Consider the following 17417-nt stretch of genomic DNA (forward strand, 5'->3'; position numbering starts at 1 on the left):
GTTCCCAACCGCCTCACCTCCGGAAATCCTACATATCCAATAAACTTCGTCAGCGAAATCACACCGTGTCCCTGCTCATCGAGGAAGGTGGCACTGTGCTTAAGACACTGGAGTCGCTTTTGAGAGGAAGGTGGTTCAAACCGTCACCAAACTATTCGTTGGTGGTCTCCCAAAATCGTTTAACCCAAATGCCGGAATGGTTCGTTTGATAAAGGAACAACAAATTTCGATTTTCCATCATTCTCCCAACCGATCTTGTGCTCCGTCTCTAACTACATCGGTGGGACAACTCGTTTCCTTCCTTCCTTCTTCCTCATTTCTCGTCCAACCTGAGCCTTCTCTTCCCCTCCACACACCACATATCCTTTCCCGACGTAGCTTTAACTAACTCCCGCTTCCTAATTCAGAAATCCTTAGCGAAATATATCCTTCATTTCGCCTATAGTTCATTTTCCCTCCCGTTCGTAAAAAAGGTCTCCATCTCTCGTTACTCATATACGAGGGCCGTTCAGAAAGTAACCTCCGGTTGATTTAAAAAAATACACCAAGTTAAATAAAAATATTTTAATATATACATATTACAACTACATCTTTGCACTATTTTTCTACATAGTCTCCATAGCGACTGAGGCACTTATCGTATCTCTTCACAAGCTTTGAAATTCCTTCTGCATAAAAATCACCCGCTTGTGCCTGGAGCCAGCCTGTGACCGCATCTTTGAGCTCTTCGTCGTCATCAAACCGCTGTGACCCGAGCCATTTCTTCAAATGCATGAAGAGGTGATAATCACTTGGCGCCAGGTCTGGGCTGTAAGGTGGATGGTTGATAACGTCCCACTTGAAGGACTCAAGAAGGGCCGTTGTTCTGCGAGCAGAGTGAGGACGGGCGTTATCGTGCAAAAAACGATACCGGAAGTCAGCATACCACGGCGTTTGTTCTGTATAGCCTGTCGTAACTTTTTTATTGTTTCACAGTACACGTCTTGATTAATGGTCGTACCACGTTCCATGATTTCAACCAACAACACCCCTTTGGCATCCCAAAACACCGTTGCCATCAGTTTTCTGGCAGAAAAATCTTGCGAGGCTTTTCTTGGTTTGGTAGGCGAATTTGAATGTGCCCACATCTTTGATTGTTCTTTTGTCTCAGGGTTCACGTTCTTAATCCAGGTTTCGTCACCGGTCACGATTCTGTTTAACAATGGTTCTCCTTCGTCCTCATAACGTGACAGAAAGTCTAATGCAGAGGCCATTCTTTGAGTTTTGTGGTGGTCGGTAAGAATTTTGGGCACCCATCGTGCACAGAACTTACGGTAACCCAATCTTGCTGTCACTATCTCGTACAAGAGAGTCTTAGAAATCTGTGGAAAACCAGTAGACAACTCCGACATTGAGAAACGTCGATTTTCACGAACTTTTGCATCAACTGTCTGAACGAGTTCGTCAGTCACCAATGATGGTCTACCACTCCTCTCTTCATCATGAACGTTTTCTCGTCCACTTTTAAATAAACGTACCCATTCACGGACAACTCCTTCACTCATAACTCTTGGTCCGTACACGGCACAAAGCTCACGATGAATAGCTGCTGCAGAATATCCTTTGGCTGTAAAAAACCTTATGACAGCACGCACTTCACATTTGGCGGGGTTTTCTATTGCAGCACACATTTCTAACTGCCACAAAAACTAAACTAGCGCAGGTACGACGTTCACTCGACCACAGCTTGATGCCGACTGACTTGTTGAGTGCGTGAACGCACAGATGGCGTCGCTACTTCCCCCACAACCCGCACTGTGACCAATCGGAGGTTACTTTCTGAACCGCCCTCGTACAACTGCCACTGCACTTCTAATATTCGTAATATTATCATGTATAACTCAAATTGCCCCGCGAAACCTATATCAGTATCCTGCTATCCATATTACTACACATCCTGCGTGCCCACTCACTGATCCTTTTATGTATGCCAGTATCTGCTGCGATCGTAGATGACGTCGATCAGCCTTTGCTCTTGGTCGTGCAACTGGAATTCCCCTTATGCAGTATCTTTGCAAATCATCTGTGTCATTATCAAAATGCACGTCAGCCGTCGTCCAGCCACAAATCTCATGCACCAGGGGCATTTTCTGGACATCGTCAGCCATGTCTAGCCCTCTAATCGTGACTTGGCTCTATTCGTCAACACATTTTGCATACATCGATTTCTTATTTTTAACTACATTTTAATATTCTACTACCGTAATTTATAAAAATGTGAAGTCTGAAGCTCGCTTTATGATATCTGACAGCCCATTCACACTCTAATGGAGGAATGAAACGATCCTTGAGGCAGCTATTGTTTTCCTACACAGTGCTACGGAGATAGTGAAATTCAGTTAATTCCTCGAGTTGCTCACTACCTATTTTTATGCGTCTTGTGCGATTTCCTTTCTCGTTCATAACCATGACTTTTGTCTTCTTTTCTTCTTCTTCTTCTTTTCCTTTCAGAAGGCTAAGCCAGGTCTCTGTAGCTTCCTTACAGTCTTACCTAAGAAAATGTTTCGTATCCTAATATCATGCCTGATTAAGTGTCCAACAAGTTTTGCTTTGCGTTGGCCAATAACTTCCAGTAGTAGTTTCTTCTCTCCTATTTTCTGTAGAACCATCTCACTTGTTTTTCTGTCAGTCCAGCTAGTTCTTGTAATTCTGCTCCAGAACAAGATTTCTCCGCATCTTCAAAGTGAGCGTTCCCGTCCTTTGCTAACGCCCAGATTTCACACCTGTATGTCAGGACGCTTCACACAAAGGTCTTCACAAATCTTTTCGTAGTGAGGGACATGATGTGCTTCTGCAGTAGAAGATTCTTCTTATTTTGAAAGGAATTCTTGTTCAGTGTTATTATTCTCTTGTTTTCCTTGAGGCAGCTATTGTTTTCCTACACAGTGCTACGGAGATAGTGAAATTCAGTTAATTCCTCGAGTTGCTCACTACCTATTTTTATGCGTCTTGTGCGATTTCCTTTCTCGTTCATAACCATGACTTTTGTCTTTTTGGTATTTGGTATGAAGTGATCAAAAAAAAAAAGTTCCGTACACTTTTGGAGATTAATAATATTGCTCTGCACAAAAAGCAAGATCTTAAGATGGCTATAGTGCCTTAATGAATGCAAAAGATGAAGGAAAAGCTAGAGAAAATAGTTCACATAATCCAGTAATTTGAAACAAATGTGTTATCTAGACAATTTGCATTGCAGCATTGTCAAAGCTCTTCATATTAATTGTTCACCTGTTACTTGGAGCACAAACACACACAAATACAAGCGGCCTCTTAACGTAATTAATGAAAAATTGGTTTTCAGTGAGATTTTTGGGCTATTGCTAAAGTAAGAAAAAGTCAGAAAGAGAATACATACACTGAAATTGCACATAAAGCTTAATATGAAGCTTGAACATTTACAAAGAAACACAAACATGCGCTCATTAAATATTAAAATATATAGTTATTTTTCACACCAATACCAACATGCTGCGCACACACACATATATATACATATACATGCATTTTTCATCTCACCTGTTTCGGTTAACATCGTCCATATCGATACTGCTAATAGGTTTACCTGTTAAAAGTATATAAAAAAGGAGAATTATGTGCTTCAGAAGATTACACGTGTTGTAACTATTCATCTTAGACAAATTTTAGTGAGTGATGGTAGCCGTGATACTCGTCTTATTTCGACTCCGTGTAGGTGCAAAGGAATTACACTGCCTTCTTCAAAGGAAGATGGAACAGTACGTTCAAAAGAAACAAAAATTGAACTCCCATATTTATTAACTAGCGAAATAAAGCTAAGAAACCGTTGACGAGGGAACAGTAAGCAAACAGCATTAATCACCGAAAACGAGGTTATATCGCTTCACCTCTAATGAAGAGCCTACGTTAATATACCACGTAGTTTTTATCAACTTTAGTAATCTATTATCTGTTGTGAAACCATAGTATAATCGTCTCATCGATACCACAACATGTTTCGGAACTACGTTTCCCCAGAATCAAGTGCTTAAAATTACTATGACACTAGGAAGTTTTCACTTTCGATCTATGTCGTAAATGCGTTAAACCCGAACGAAAAGATTTTGTATTGTAACGCGCTAAAAGTTGCATTTATTCATGCTGCTCGGGCTGTAGTAAAAATGAATTGCTCACTTAAAAAAGCAAATGAAGGAAAACGAAGCACACTGCCATAAAATGACATAAATTCCAGTTTCCCAGAAGCTTTGACAACTTATCTTTTTTTCCTGGTCTTCTCGTTATATATCTACATCACTAGAAACAGTTGCCATTTTTCTCTTGGGACATCCGTACTTTCCTCGGCCTTCCTAAGCTTTATCTCCCGTCTGATGTACGAGTATATCGTAAGATTTTAAAAGGCAGTTGTTGACTACTCGATCTTTTAATATGTTCATTCCATTTTCTTTCTTTCTCTTCATGTTCAATTCACTCCTAATACCAACAGCTGTAGTTTTCTTTAAGCTACAGCATCTCCTGCGAACAAATACACGCACGATCGTGTTCTTATTTGCCATTACAGAAATTAATGTTACCATTAAGAAATATTCTGTGCACAACGTTGTGTTTTGCTCACGTTAACTTTATCTTTTCTATCTTTTCTACTTGTCCATAATGAAGATGCACGTCCGCCCCACGTCCGAAACTCATTGCAGCTGACTGTGCATATGCAGCGTATACCACCACCGGGTGACAAATACGATGTTGACAATGCTCTCGATATAACGCCGATGCCTTTTATTAACAGTGTAATCCCTTCATATGTAGTTTCAAACAAATACCTCTTAAGGTTGTAGTTCCTATGGTAACCTCACTGGTTGATATCAAAAATCACTAATAAATGCAAATGAATGTGCAGAAAATGTTTCCCAACAGCATTTTGTCCTGCTCTGGTCTTTTAAGAAGTATTACGGTCTACAGTTTTGGGAGTATGCGTTATGCAACAGGTAAAACCTTTCCTCTTTCGCATCCCTTCTCCGTCGCCCATCCTATCACAGAATTCCGCTCTTGTTCCATTCTGGAATAACCGTATTTCGCTCTCCATAGCTGACTCCGCGCATGGGTATATACTGCCATTAGTTTCATGGTTTATTTCAACATCTTCAGCTCACAATGCGACAATGCAAATATGTAAAATTGTGCTCGATGCCAATTTGATTTAAGATCTGAGAAGAATAATTCCAAACCACTTTAATCTAACAGTAAAGAATATAGTTCTTAGAGTAGAAAGACGGAGGCTGTGTCTGACCAGTACTTCGTCAGAAAGGTGGGAGAACAGCCCTCGAGAAGCAGTGATCTGTGTTCCCATCAGACCACCCACCTTTAGGTCGAATCACACTTGCCGAAACACAACGAGACGGAACGCCGGCCGCGGTGGTCTAGCGGTTCTTGCGCTGCAGTCCGGAACCGCGGGACTGCTACGGTCGCAGGTTCGAATCCTGCCTCGGGCATGGGTGTGTGTGATGTCCTTAGGTTAGTTAGGTTGAAGTAGTTCTAAGTTCTAGGGGACTTATGACCTATAGTGCTCAGAGCCATTTGAACCATTTTAACGGAATGAAAAACCAACATGGCGACTTTCACGCAGGCCGTTAACGGAACGGAACAGGACGAGACGCAACAGAACGTCAAGCCCAAGGTTTGACGGTGCTGTGAGGGTATTGGATTTCGTGCTTTTGTCTCTCCTTAACATTTATTTTATTATTTTTCTTTGTTTTCTTGCATACAGCTAATGTTCTATAATGACTTGGATTTCTTTTATAGACTGTTCTTCCACAAGACTGATATATGAAAGTGAAAAATGATTTAGGTTTTACAATAACTGAATAGAGCTGATACCCATATTGTAGATAAATAAGAACATAAACTGATGAATCAGTTTCTGTCAAATAACATTTTTGAAGATATAACTCAGCTCTACTGAAGGAGAAAGATATTTTTGTTTCTGACGTTATTTGGTATGTTGTTGTTGTTGTTGTGGTCTTCAGTCCTGAGACTGGTTTGATGCAGCTCTCCATGCTACTCTATCCTATGCAAGCTTCTTCATCTCCCAGTGCCTACTGCAGCCTACATCGTTCTGAATCTGCTTAGTGTATTCATTTCTTGGTCTCCCTCTACGATTTTAACCCTCCACGCTGCCCTCCAGTACTAAATTGGTGACCCCTTGATGCCTCAGAACATGTCCTATCAACCGATTCCTTCTTCTAGTCAAGTTGTGCCACAAACTCCTCTTCTCCCCAATTCTATTCAATACCTCCTCATTAGTTATGTGATCTACCCATCTAATCTTCCGCATTTTTCTGTAGCACCACATTTCGAAAGCTTCTATTCTCTTCTTGTCCAAACTATTTATCGTCCATGTTTTACTTCCATACATGGCTACACTCCATACAAATACTTTCAGAAACGACTTAGGGAAAAAAACACTATGGATGAGTTGAACGGGGTCCATGTACTCCATCATAAAAATTGTTTCATTTGTCTGAAATTAAATATTGTCGTTAGCAAATAAAATTCGACGGTTTGAAATGTTGTTTCACTTCCTACCGGTTATCGTAGAAATTTGATCAGGAACATCCCTTACGAAGTTTTCTTGGACCATTAATAAACTTTATCGTTACTAGTTTCTTAATTCGGAAATTATATTCATACTTTCTGTATTACACATGCTATCTTATAACTTCACTATCGACGTTCGGTACTTGGTTAAGCGAACTGATGTCATGTTGATTTTCCGTCCAGTATGAACACTCCATCATTTATCTGTGCCGTTGCATCACGTTCCGTTCCGTTCTCTTGACATGTCATTGAACAAATTTCCTGTATTTGACCAGGATTTGGTCAGCAAGAAAAAGAGCACCGTTCGCGAAATAAGAGTAGCTTTAGATTCCCCGTCTGTAAAAGAACTTTTATCTGCTAAAAATGTTGCAAGTACGCCTGTATGCAATATTAAGGGCGAAAGTAACTTTCGCATGATGTGCCACTACTGAGCACCATGACTCGATGAAACCTGTACCATACACGGAAAGAACGGCTACACTATAGTACAGTAGGTAACTGAAACAAATACTCAACAGAAGTGACACTTTTATTCAAAGACAATACCTGCTGTGAAGTCATCGCGATGGTCCGCTGGACATTACAAAAGGCGGGACGACACAGTTCTTAATAGGGTGCTTGGTCACCACAGAACGGCAATCTATGTTCTGCAAAGTGTTCCCATGCTGGCTACAAGGTTGGTAAGGACTTCCTGTGGCAGGACCTTCCATCCCTCCACCAACGCGGTTTACAACTGATGGCTGGTCGCTGGGCATATAGACGTGCTGCAATACGTCATCCCAACGCACACGATGCGTGCTCTATGGGTTCTAAGTATGGGGAATGGGCAGGCGAGTCCAGTCGCTGAATACCCTCGTTGCGAGAGCTCCTCCATCTAGTCGCGCACCTTCATCCATAAAAATTGAGTCAGGGCCGAAAGCACCCCTAAAAAGAAGCACATGGAGAAGGCCTTCAATTTCACATTAACATTGACCGACGAGTGTACGATGTTCAAAGATTTGAAGGATACGTAATAACGGCCTTGATACGCCTGGGCATTGAGTCAAACACAGCTTGGATGGCGTGTACAGGTACAGCTGCCATGCAGCTTCAACACGATACCACAGTTCATCAAGAGTAGTGACTGGCGTATTGTGAACAGCCAGTTGCTCGGCCACCATTGACCAGACGTTTTCAATTGGTGAGAGATCTGGAGAATGTGCTGGCCAGGGCAGCAGTCGAACATTTTCTGTATCCAGAAAGGCCCGTACAGGACCTGCAACATGCGGTCGTGCATTATCATGCTGAAATTTAGTGTTTCGCAGGGATCTAATGAAGGGTAGAGCCACGGCTCGTAACACATCTGAAATGTAACGTCCACTGTTCAAAGTGCTGTCAATGCGAACCCCATACCATCACGCCGGGTGATACGCCAGTATGGCGATGACGAATACACGCTTACAAAGTGCGTTCACCGCGATATAGCCAAACACGGATGCGACCATCATGATGCTGTAAACAGAACCTGGATTCTTCCAAAAAATAACGTTTTGCCATTCGTGCACCCAGGTTCGTCGTTGAGTACACCATCGCAGGCGCTCCTGTCTGTGATGCAGCGTCAAGGGTAACCGCAGCCGTGGTCTCCGAGCTGATAGTCCATGCAGCTGCAAAAATTCGTCGAACTGTTCGTGCAGATGGTTGTTGTCTTTCAAACGTCCCCATCTGTTGACTCATGGATCGAGACGTGGCTGCACGATCTGTTAAAGCCATTCGGATAGGATGCCTGTCATCTCGACTGCTAGTGATACGAGGCCGTTGGGATCCAGCACGACGTTCCGTATTACCCTCCTGAACCCACCGATTCCATATTCTGCTAACAGTCATTGGATCTCGACCAAAGCGAAAAGCAATGTCGCGATACGATAAACCGCAATCGCGATAGGCTGCAATCCGACATTTATCAAAGTCGGAAACGTGATGGTACGCATTTCTCCTCCTTACACGAGGCATCACAACAATGTTTCACCAGGCAACGCCGGTCAACTGCTGTTTGTGTATGAGAAATTGGTTGGAAACTTTCCTCATGTCAGCACTTTGTAGCTGTCGCCACCGGCGCCAACCTTGTGTGAGTGCTCTGAAAAGCTAATCATTTACGTGTCACAGCATCTTCTTCCTATCAGTTAAATTTCGCGTCTGTAGCAAGTCATCTTAGTGGTGTAGCAATTTTAATGGCCAGTAGTGTATTTATTCTTTGTCAGAACAGCTTGTTATCCCTGATTCTTGAGTTTAAAGGTAAATGTCCACTTTGACCGCTCATGTCGGGCAAGGTAGCCATTTTGCCACTCTGTGGAATCTGAATTATTTAAAACACTTAATTTTATACTAAGGTGATTTAGGTATTCTACATACTACTTCAATAGTAGTAGATTATAATCACTCATTTCCAAGCATTGTCATCGATCGCTACTCAAAAAAATAGTACCCTAACCTGGCCATTTTGCCAAGCTCTCACGTATTGCAGAACGTCCACATGCATGATCGACCACCCAACAGCTGTCAACCTCAGTGGTGGAGGAAATCGCGGTGACTTGTGTGTGATTATTGTCTTTGAACGACAGTGTCACTTGTCTTCCTCTCTTTTCGTATTTCTCTCAGTTACCTTCTGTACGATAGTTCAGCAGTTCTTTCTGAGTATGGTCCGAGTTTCGTCGAGCTGTGTTACTTACAAGGGAACCTCCCCATCGCACCCCCCTCAGATTTAGTTATAAGTTGGCACAGTGGATAGGCCTTGAAAAACTGAACACAGATCAATCGAGGAAACAGTAAGAAGTTGTGTGGAACTATGAAAAAAATAAGCAAAATATACAAACTGAGTAGTCCATGTGCGAGATAGGCCACATCAAGGATGGCATGAGCTGAGGAGCGCCGTGGTCCCGCGGTTAGCGTGAGCTCTGCGGAACGAGAGGTCCTTGGTTCCAGTCTTCCCTCGAGTGAAAAGTTTAATTTTTTATTTTCAGACAAATTCAAAGTTGAGGCACTAACACATAATCAACTTCGTTCTCCAAAATTCCAGGACATGTTCAGATTTGCTTGGACATATACAGGATTTGACGGTCTACACACGGAAAAATTTGAAAACGTTAAAAACATATGTTTTGACAGAGAACGGGGAAAACTGTGCGACTGTGAAACTGTTGCTTTGATTTGTTGCAGTTTATGTGACAAAATCTTATGTTTTTATCACTTTTTTGGGAGTGATTATCACATCCACAAGGAAATCAGGCAAGGTAGGAGAATCTCTTTAACCCATTCGCCAAGTGTACAAGTTAGGTGGGTCGATACCATATTTCTGTCGTGTGACGCACATGCCGTCACCAGTGTCGTATAGAATATATCAGACCTGTTTTCCTGTGGAGGAATCGGTTGACCTATGACCTTGCGATCAAATGTTTTCGGTTCCCATTGGAGAGGTACGCCCTTTCGTCTACCAATCGCACGGTTTTGTGGTGCGGTAGCAAAACACAGACACTAAACTTATTACAGTGAACAGAGACGTCAATGAACGAACAGACAGATCAAAACTTTTCGAAAATGAAGAAAGTAAACTTTTCACTACAGGGAAGACTTGAACTAAGGACCTCTCGTTCCGCAGCTGCTCACGCTAACCACGGGACCACGGTGCTCCTGAGCTCACATTATACTTGATGATGCCTATCTTGCGCATGGACTGCTCAGTTTGTATATTTTGCTCGTTTTTTTCGTAGTTCCACACAACTTCTTCCTGTTTTCCCGATTGATCTGTATTCAGTGTTTCAAGGCCTATCCACTGTGCCAACTTATAATTAAATGTGAGGGGGGTGCGATGGGGAGGTTTCCTTGTTAACAGTGACACATCATTCGAAAATTTCGCAAACAAATCTGGGAGCAGAAACCCGTAGTCTGGGTGGAGTGCACGGCTGAGGTGGATGATGGGCTCCCACCTTGCTGAGGCTGCCTGGCAGCGGCGGAGTCCACGATGACGGCGTCGCGGCCGACGTCGTGCACGTGCGAGGGGTCGTACAGGGCGGCCACCAGCGGCAGCGAGGGGTAGCGCTGGCCCGGATCGTCCTCGGCGTAGTCCGTGGGCGGCGCCGCCGGGTCGCTCTCCACCACCACCACCTCGCTGTCACCGCCGCCCCCGGAGGGCGGCTGGTACACCTGCTGCTGCTGCTGTTGCTGCTGTTCCTGCAGCTGCTGCTGCTGGTACAGCAGCTGAAGCTGTCTGCGCAGCACCTGGCGCGAAAGAAACACTCCTGAGCATGGCGACTGGTACACCTGCTGCAGCTGCTGCTGCTGCTGCTGCTGCTGCTGCTCCTGTAGCTGCTGCTGGTACAGCAGCTGAAGCTGTCTGCGCAGCACATGGCGCGAAAGAAACACTCCTGAGCATGACAGCTGGTACACCTGCTGCTGCTGCTGCTGCTGCTGCTGCTGTTCCTGCAGCTGCTGCTGGTACAGTAGCTGAAGCTGTCTGCACAGCACCTGGCGCGAAAGAAACACTACTGAGCATGACGTCTGGTACACCTGCTGCTGCTGGTACAGCAGCTGAAGCTGTCTGCGCAGCATCTGGCGCGACAGAAACACTCCTGAGAGTGGTCCCAATCTGCGGCTAACGTTACTTAACTTCAGCAGTTTCAAAAATGTTTCAAATGTCTCTGAGCACTATGGGACTTAAATTCTGGGGTCATCAGTCCCCTAGAACTCAGAACTACTTGAACCTAACCAACTTGAAGACATCACCCACATCCATGCCCGAGGCAGGATTCGGACCTGCGACCGTAGCGGTTGCGCGGTTCCAGACAGTAGCGCCTAGAACCGCTTGGCCACTCCGGCCGGCTCAGCAGTGTCCAACCTCAAGAATAAATAATAAATGTGAAAACACTTCTGTCGCGTAAAAGGTGGATGATAAACCTACTGATTGTGTAGCAAACACAAAGTTTTCTGAGAAGAATATTGATTGTCAACTAACTTGGAATGAACACGACGAGAAGGTCAACTGCATGTTATGCCCCTAGGATTCTATCATCAGTTTTTAACAGCCAATCTCTTATGGTGAAGTACTAGTCCTATGTACGTGTTGATGCAATAATTTACCAACAGCCGTATGTTTTGTAGAAATACATTTTATTTTATTAACTTCTATGTGCTACCAGTTTGGGCATTATATTGATGCCATCTTCAAGCCCCAGTCGTCATAGTCGCAAAACCGCTATACACGGAAGGAGCCGTATAACTGGATCCGTGAATCAATTCGTCCTGCAACAGCTCTTGGTGGCCAGGCGACAGAGACTCAAGAAGTTCATGCCAGCCGTCGTCCCATGATCCATAACGGATCAACGAAGATAGTTCTGTGTACGTTCAGTTCTTAACTATGGCACTCTTTTCAAGTGATCAAAGGCACGAAACATGAATATAATTTTCAAATTACAGTAAAATGCCCTCACAATAATAACTAAAAGTATGAGTTTGCTCATTGTAAAACACTAGTTAAAAAACTGGATATACGCACATCCGCACATACGCACATACGCACATCCGCCAATTCATTGTGTATATTAGAGAAAACATTAACACGTATTTAACTAATGGTTCTACATATAATCATGAAAAAAGAGCCAATCTGACCCTATATTTGGGAAGGAAAAACAAACAAAAAGCTCACAACAGCATTTTGCACAAGCATATTAAATTTCGTAACAAACTTCCCGGTCTAAGGCGCCTTGCCACTGTTCGAGCGGCTCCCCCGGTCGGAGGTTCCAGTCCTCCCTCTGGCATGTGTGTGTGTGTGTGTGTGTGTGTGTGTGTGTGTGTGTGTGTGTGTGTGTGTGTGTGAGTCTGGTGTCCTTAGCGTAAGTTACTTTAAGTTCGATTAATTAGTGTGTAAGCCTAGGGACCGATGACCTCAGCAGTTTCGTCCCATAGTAACTTACCAGAAATTTCCAAAAAGAACTTCCCAAAAAAAAATGAAAAAGATTACTACAATACAAATGTTTAAAAGAGCATCTAAAAGATACTTCATAAGTAATGCTACTACACAATTAAAGACAACTCTCAGAACTCGTGGTAGGTGTTAATAACTAAATGGGGCGCAATATAAAGCTTTTCGAAGAAAATCATGTGCCGAGATCTGTAGTGCATGAAAGTATGACTTTTCATTCTCCTGAGCGCAACATCCCACTCGTCACGAGTCAGTTTTCCAGAAGAACTGAAGGAAAGACGAGAATGGAACGTTGTAGCATTTTTACAGGCCTGGAGCCAGTTTTCCAAAGAGAACGAAGGATGTGCAAGAGGTGTAGCTGTGTGTTTGTGGTGATTGAGTTGCCAGCTGGTGTCCACAGTGTGCGCAGTGAAGCAGTTCAAAACTGTGTCTTCTATTACAAGTTAAGGCGACGCAGTAGCATATTCCTGGTCCTGTCGTCACCAGCGGGTGTCCTTAGTGTGTGAAGTGATGTGCTAGACAACGTTTCATATAATATTATTTTATGCAAATTGCATACAATCAAAGAAACATTCAACAATTTGGACGAAGCGAATGAGGCAGTGCAATTGATAAGACTCACCACTCTAATTCGGGAGGATTAGGTTTGCTTCTTCCAGCCATTCTGATTTGGGTTTTCTGTCATTTCCCTAAAATGTTTTGGACAAATGCCAGGATGATTCCTTCACCAGAGCCACGGAAGAACAGCCATACCACTGCTGTCAAAAGTATCTGCATATTCTATGTGTATATACGAGGTGTGATTGGAAAGTTTTTAAGAATGGAATCGGTACTGCTTATTGGTTTGGCGGGCAGGTACACGGAGAGTGGGGAGTGAGTCACTGCCTTGTCATTGAACGCCGTCTGACAGGAAACTGCATTTCCTTTATTCAGTTCGTTGTGGCAACTGGTTGAGTGCGGGTCTGTTAGGGCTTGTTGCCGGATTCTGTCTGCGTGAAAATCGACGTAAAAACGGAGCAACGAGTTTGTGTGAAATTTTGTTTTAGAACCAGGAAATCAGCTTCAGAGACTTACAAACTATTAAACAGCGTTTTGAGATAATTGTATGAGCTGGACAATGTTTTTCTCTGGTTCAACAGATTCAAAAATGGCCGGTAATCACTTGAAGATGAACCATAGTCCGGCCATCCTTCCACCTCAAAAACGAATGAAAATGTTGTGAAAGTTCACGACTTAGTGCGCTCTGATCGTAGACTTACAATTAGGGAGATGGCTGATGAACTTAATTTAAGTTTCTATGCAGTTCAGTCAGTTTTGACTGAAGATCTGAACATGTGTCGAGTGTCCGCAAAATTCATTCCAAAAGTGTTGTCAAGTGACCAGAGACAACACCAGCTTGAAGTGTGCCAAGAACTGATTAATGGAACTAAAAATGACCGAGATTTGTTAAATATGGTAATTAAAGGTGACGAATCGTGGATATATGGATATGATCCTGAAACCAAACTGCAGTCTTTGCAGTGGAGGACTCCAGGTTCACCACGACTGAAGAAAGCACGGCAAAGCCGGTCGAAGGTGAGGACAATGTTGCTGATTTTTTTCGATTCTACCGGTATTGTGCATCATGAATTTACCCCTAGAGGACATACAATTAACCAGGAATACTACAAATGTGTCCTTGAGCATACTGTAAACCGAATTTATCGGAATACAGTTCGTGTATTTATTAGATGCATTGCAGTTTCAGGGCAAATTGTATGTCCAATGCCGCCAATGTTAAATTATCCAAGTCCGTGGCCCATTATCTCGGAACCTTTTAAAGCCACCAACTTACAATTTTCCATAACTATTGAATGCACCTTTCTAGACACACTGAACTAGAATCGTTACTAAAATTGTATTGTGGGGCATGTTATCTTTTTTCACAAACACTCAATTTTTTGACAGAATTTTGTAAATAAATGAACATAAAAACATAACAACTCAGGATATTTTAATTATTCTACTTCCATATGTGTTAAATCTAACGCTTGGCATGCTGTGAAAATTTCATGTCTTTACCATCAGTACGTTTTTAGAAAATGGGCCATTTATTGGAAAAACGTAATTCAGAGATATTGAGGTTCAAAATATTTTTATTACAAATTCTAATACAGACTCACATTTCTGCGTCTTTTATGCGCTAGAATTGCCCTGGCCCACAGTCTGTCTTCTTCAGTGTCACAACAGCCCTGTGCTGGCCTCCTTTTGTTTCTCGCTTCTTTTCTCATTTGCTGAGCAGCTATGCTTCACGTACACAAAGCTCATCCATCTCCTGCAGTCCTTTACCTGTGTTCTGTCCAAATCTTACACCTAACTTCTCCAGAACCTTAATTCTTTCATAGTTCCCACCATTAAAAGTTATTACAGCATCAGACACTGCTAACTTCAGAGTCATAAGGCCAACAAATACATTTTTAGGCACACAGCACCACACAACATTATTGAAGGACTCATTCACATCTTGGGTATTCCCATGTAAGCACTTCTTTACTAGCTCAGGATTTGCCAAATCTCTGTAAATAGCTTTGATTGCCTCCATTACTGCGAAAGGAAGAGAATGTTTACGTGTAAATTCATGCAGGGTGCCAGAAAATTCAGCTTGCCTATATTCACACCAAGTGTTTTGTGGAGGTGGACACAAAACATGACATGGCTTTTCACTGGTTGATATTCGATGAAAGGAAGTGCTCCACACAGCTCTTTTCATCTTCTCTAAACTGTCTCAGTTATCTTTAATGGCCTTCCCATAATATTCCTGTAATTCATCAATTACTTTGTCCGTTAGTCTTCCAGCATATTTTATTGTCTTGCCATCAGACCCAGCTTGGTTTTTAGGTTACGCAGACGTGTTTCCATCCTTTCCTTGACATGTCCTACACACTCAAGTTTTTATATAGGAACGTCATATGGCTTACTGTTTTGTACTGCAATGAAAGATTTGCTGTCTCCATCACCTAAGTAATTCACGTATCTGACACCTCTCTCCTTCTGCGAACGCTGGAAAATGTTAACTTCTCCTTTCACCTCCATTCCTCCAATTGTGCCATCATAATTTTTATACAATGCTGCTTATGAAGTAATCTGCTCTTCTGGTTCACTGTACAGCCTTGGCAATACTTACTGAGAACTTCAAAAGCCAAAACTTTTCCAGTGTCAATACTTACTGCACATGTAAAACCATTTATAGAACTAAACCCACGCTTTTGCCAGGATCCATCCACAGCAATGCTGATGTCTGTGTCACCCTCATTTTGTTTAACAGTTTCTGATGTAGCATCAACCAATGAATCTTCAGCCACAGCGTTTACAGATTCCCCAATTGCTGTTACATATTTCGTATACCTAGAAGGTGGTTTTGGCAAATTCAACATAGTGCAGAGAACATTACCAGCCCTTGCGCCTTTACCTGTGCATCTAAGTCCATAGAAGAGTCTCACAGTAGTTTCATACAATTCATTACCTGAACACTTTGATGAAGTATAGGTAATGCTTTTTCGTTTTTGCACTTCTGACATTTAATAATTAATTTAGACACAAGACCTATTCTAGCTCTAATAATCCTCATAAAGTTTAACTTCACCACCACAAAGACAGTAAGAGACAGTTTCAAAAAGAACTTGTGCAAGGATTTGCAGATCAATAATGATGTTGTCAATAATATCATTACTTTTACCACTGTCACCCATTTCTAAAGTTACTTTCCTTTTCGATGCTCTAGGAGGCATGGCCACTTCAGAAACATTATCGTGGTTTCCTACAGTTCCAGGACACGTGTTTTCAAGTACTTCAGAAGAAAATACAGGTCTCACATATCTGTTACCCGCAAATTTGCGTTTCTTGAAGTTACTTTTACGCTTAGTCATTTTATTTATGTATAAAAAGCAATAGAAGTTAGATTACTACAAAAATAGCCAATAATCATGCAACTTTCAACGAAAACTAGTATCAGAAACAAAGAACTGATTTGTTTATTCGTAATGCCAACTTATGAGACGTATCAGTAGGCACAAAACAAAACAAATCACAGCCTTCTAGACTGTGCAGTTCCCAAGATATGACTGCTCAACTGTGGCAGTAAATGCGTAGCCGCGAAATTTGAGAGTCATATGTCAACATTCAAAATATTATTTGAAGGTCTCACAACTGTCTGATTTTTAATGTATTATATACCAAAATGTTCAAGAAGGTCCAAAGTACATTATGTAGTAGAAAACAGAAAATCTCAAATTTCAATGAATTTCATGTACAATGTCCCCTTAAGAATCATGTACTGCCTGAACAATAATTTTAAATTAATGTGCATAATCAAGAGGCACACAGATTTGTAATTTTGGTAGTCTATCTAGTATATTATTTCCTTTATCCGTTTGGGTTTGGGTTAGCCCAAACAATGTAATGTTCTTTCTGTTCTGGGAATATAATACAGGCAGCAAAAGATAGATGAAACTAAGAATAAACTGGGAAAGCGAATTAAAGTAGTTGGTTAGCTAGTTAGTTTTATGTCCTACAGATCATTTATATGATAAAACGTAATAATATGGAACTAGTCAGGAGAAGATAACTTTAAGGCCAATGACAATCGAGTTCAGTCAGTGATGGCAAAGGAGATGGTAGATAAATTTAACAGAATAAACAGTGTCTTAAAAAGAGTTGTAAGATGAACATCAGCCTCATTTGCAGAGAGAATGCAGATCTTCCCCATATCTTAACTACAACTTCAAGTACCACACTGTAGAAACACATCCGGTCTCAGAAAACATCGTAAATTAGGCGAAAAACTTCCAGGAAACTTCCAAGTAATAGTCCACGCTGCAAG

At 42.1% G+C, this 17417-nt stretch overlaps 1 protein-coding gene across 4 annotated transcripts in view; it reads right to left on the minus strand.

Moving 5' to 3' along the window:
- LOC126202921 (trithorax group protein osa-like) overlaps nt 1–17417 on the minus strand; it is a 145647-nt gene that overhangs the window by 5619 nt on the left and 122611 nt on the right. For 3 of the 4 annotated variants that reach the window (XM_049937008.1, XM_049937007.1, XM_049937005.1), the window contains exons 5-7: nt 11146–11187; nt 11026–11064; nt 10566–10782 (exon numbers count right to left, since the gene is read on the minus strand). In XM_049937008.1, the coding sequence (XP_049792965.1) occupies nt 10566–10782; nt 11026–11064; nt 11146–11187 (298 nt within the window). Of the gene's footprint in view, nt 1–10565; nt 10858–11025; nt 11065–11145; nt 11188–17417 lie in introns of all 4 variants that reach the window. The other variant, XM_049937006.1, reaches the window with a different exon arrangement.

This window comes from Schistocerca nitens, chromosome 9, assembly GCF_023898315.1.
Source record: "Schistocerca nitens isolate TAMUIC-IGC-003100 chromosome 9, iqSchNite1.1, whole genome shotgun sequence".
Lineage (NCBI taxonomy): Eukaryota > Metazoa > Arthropoda > Insecta > Orthoptera > Acrididae > Schistocerca > Schistocerca nitens.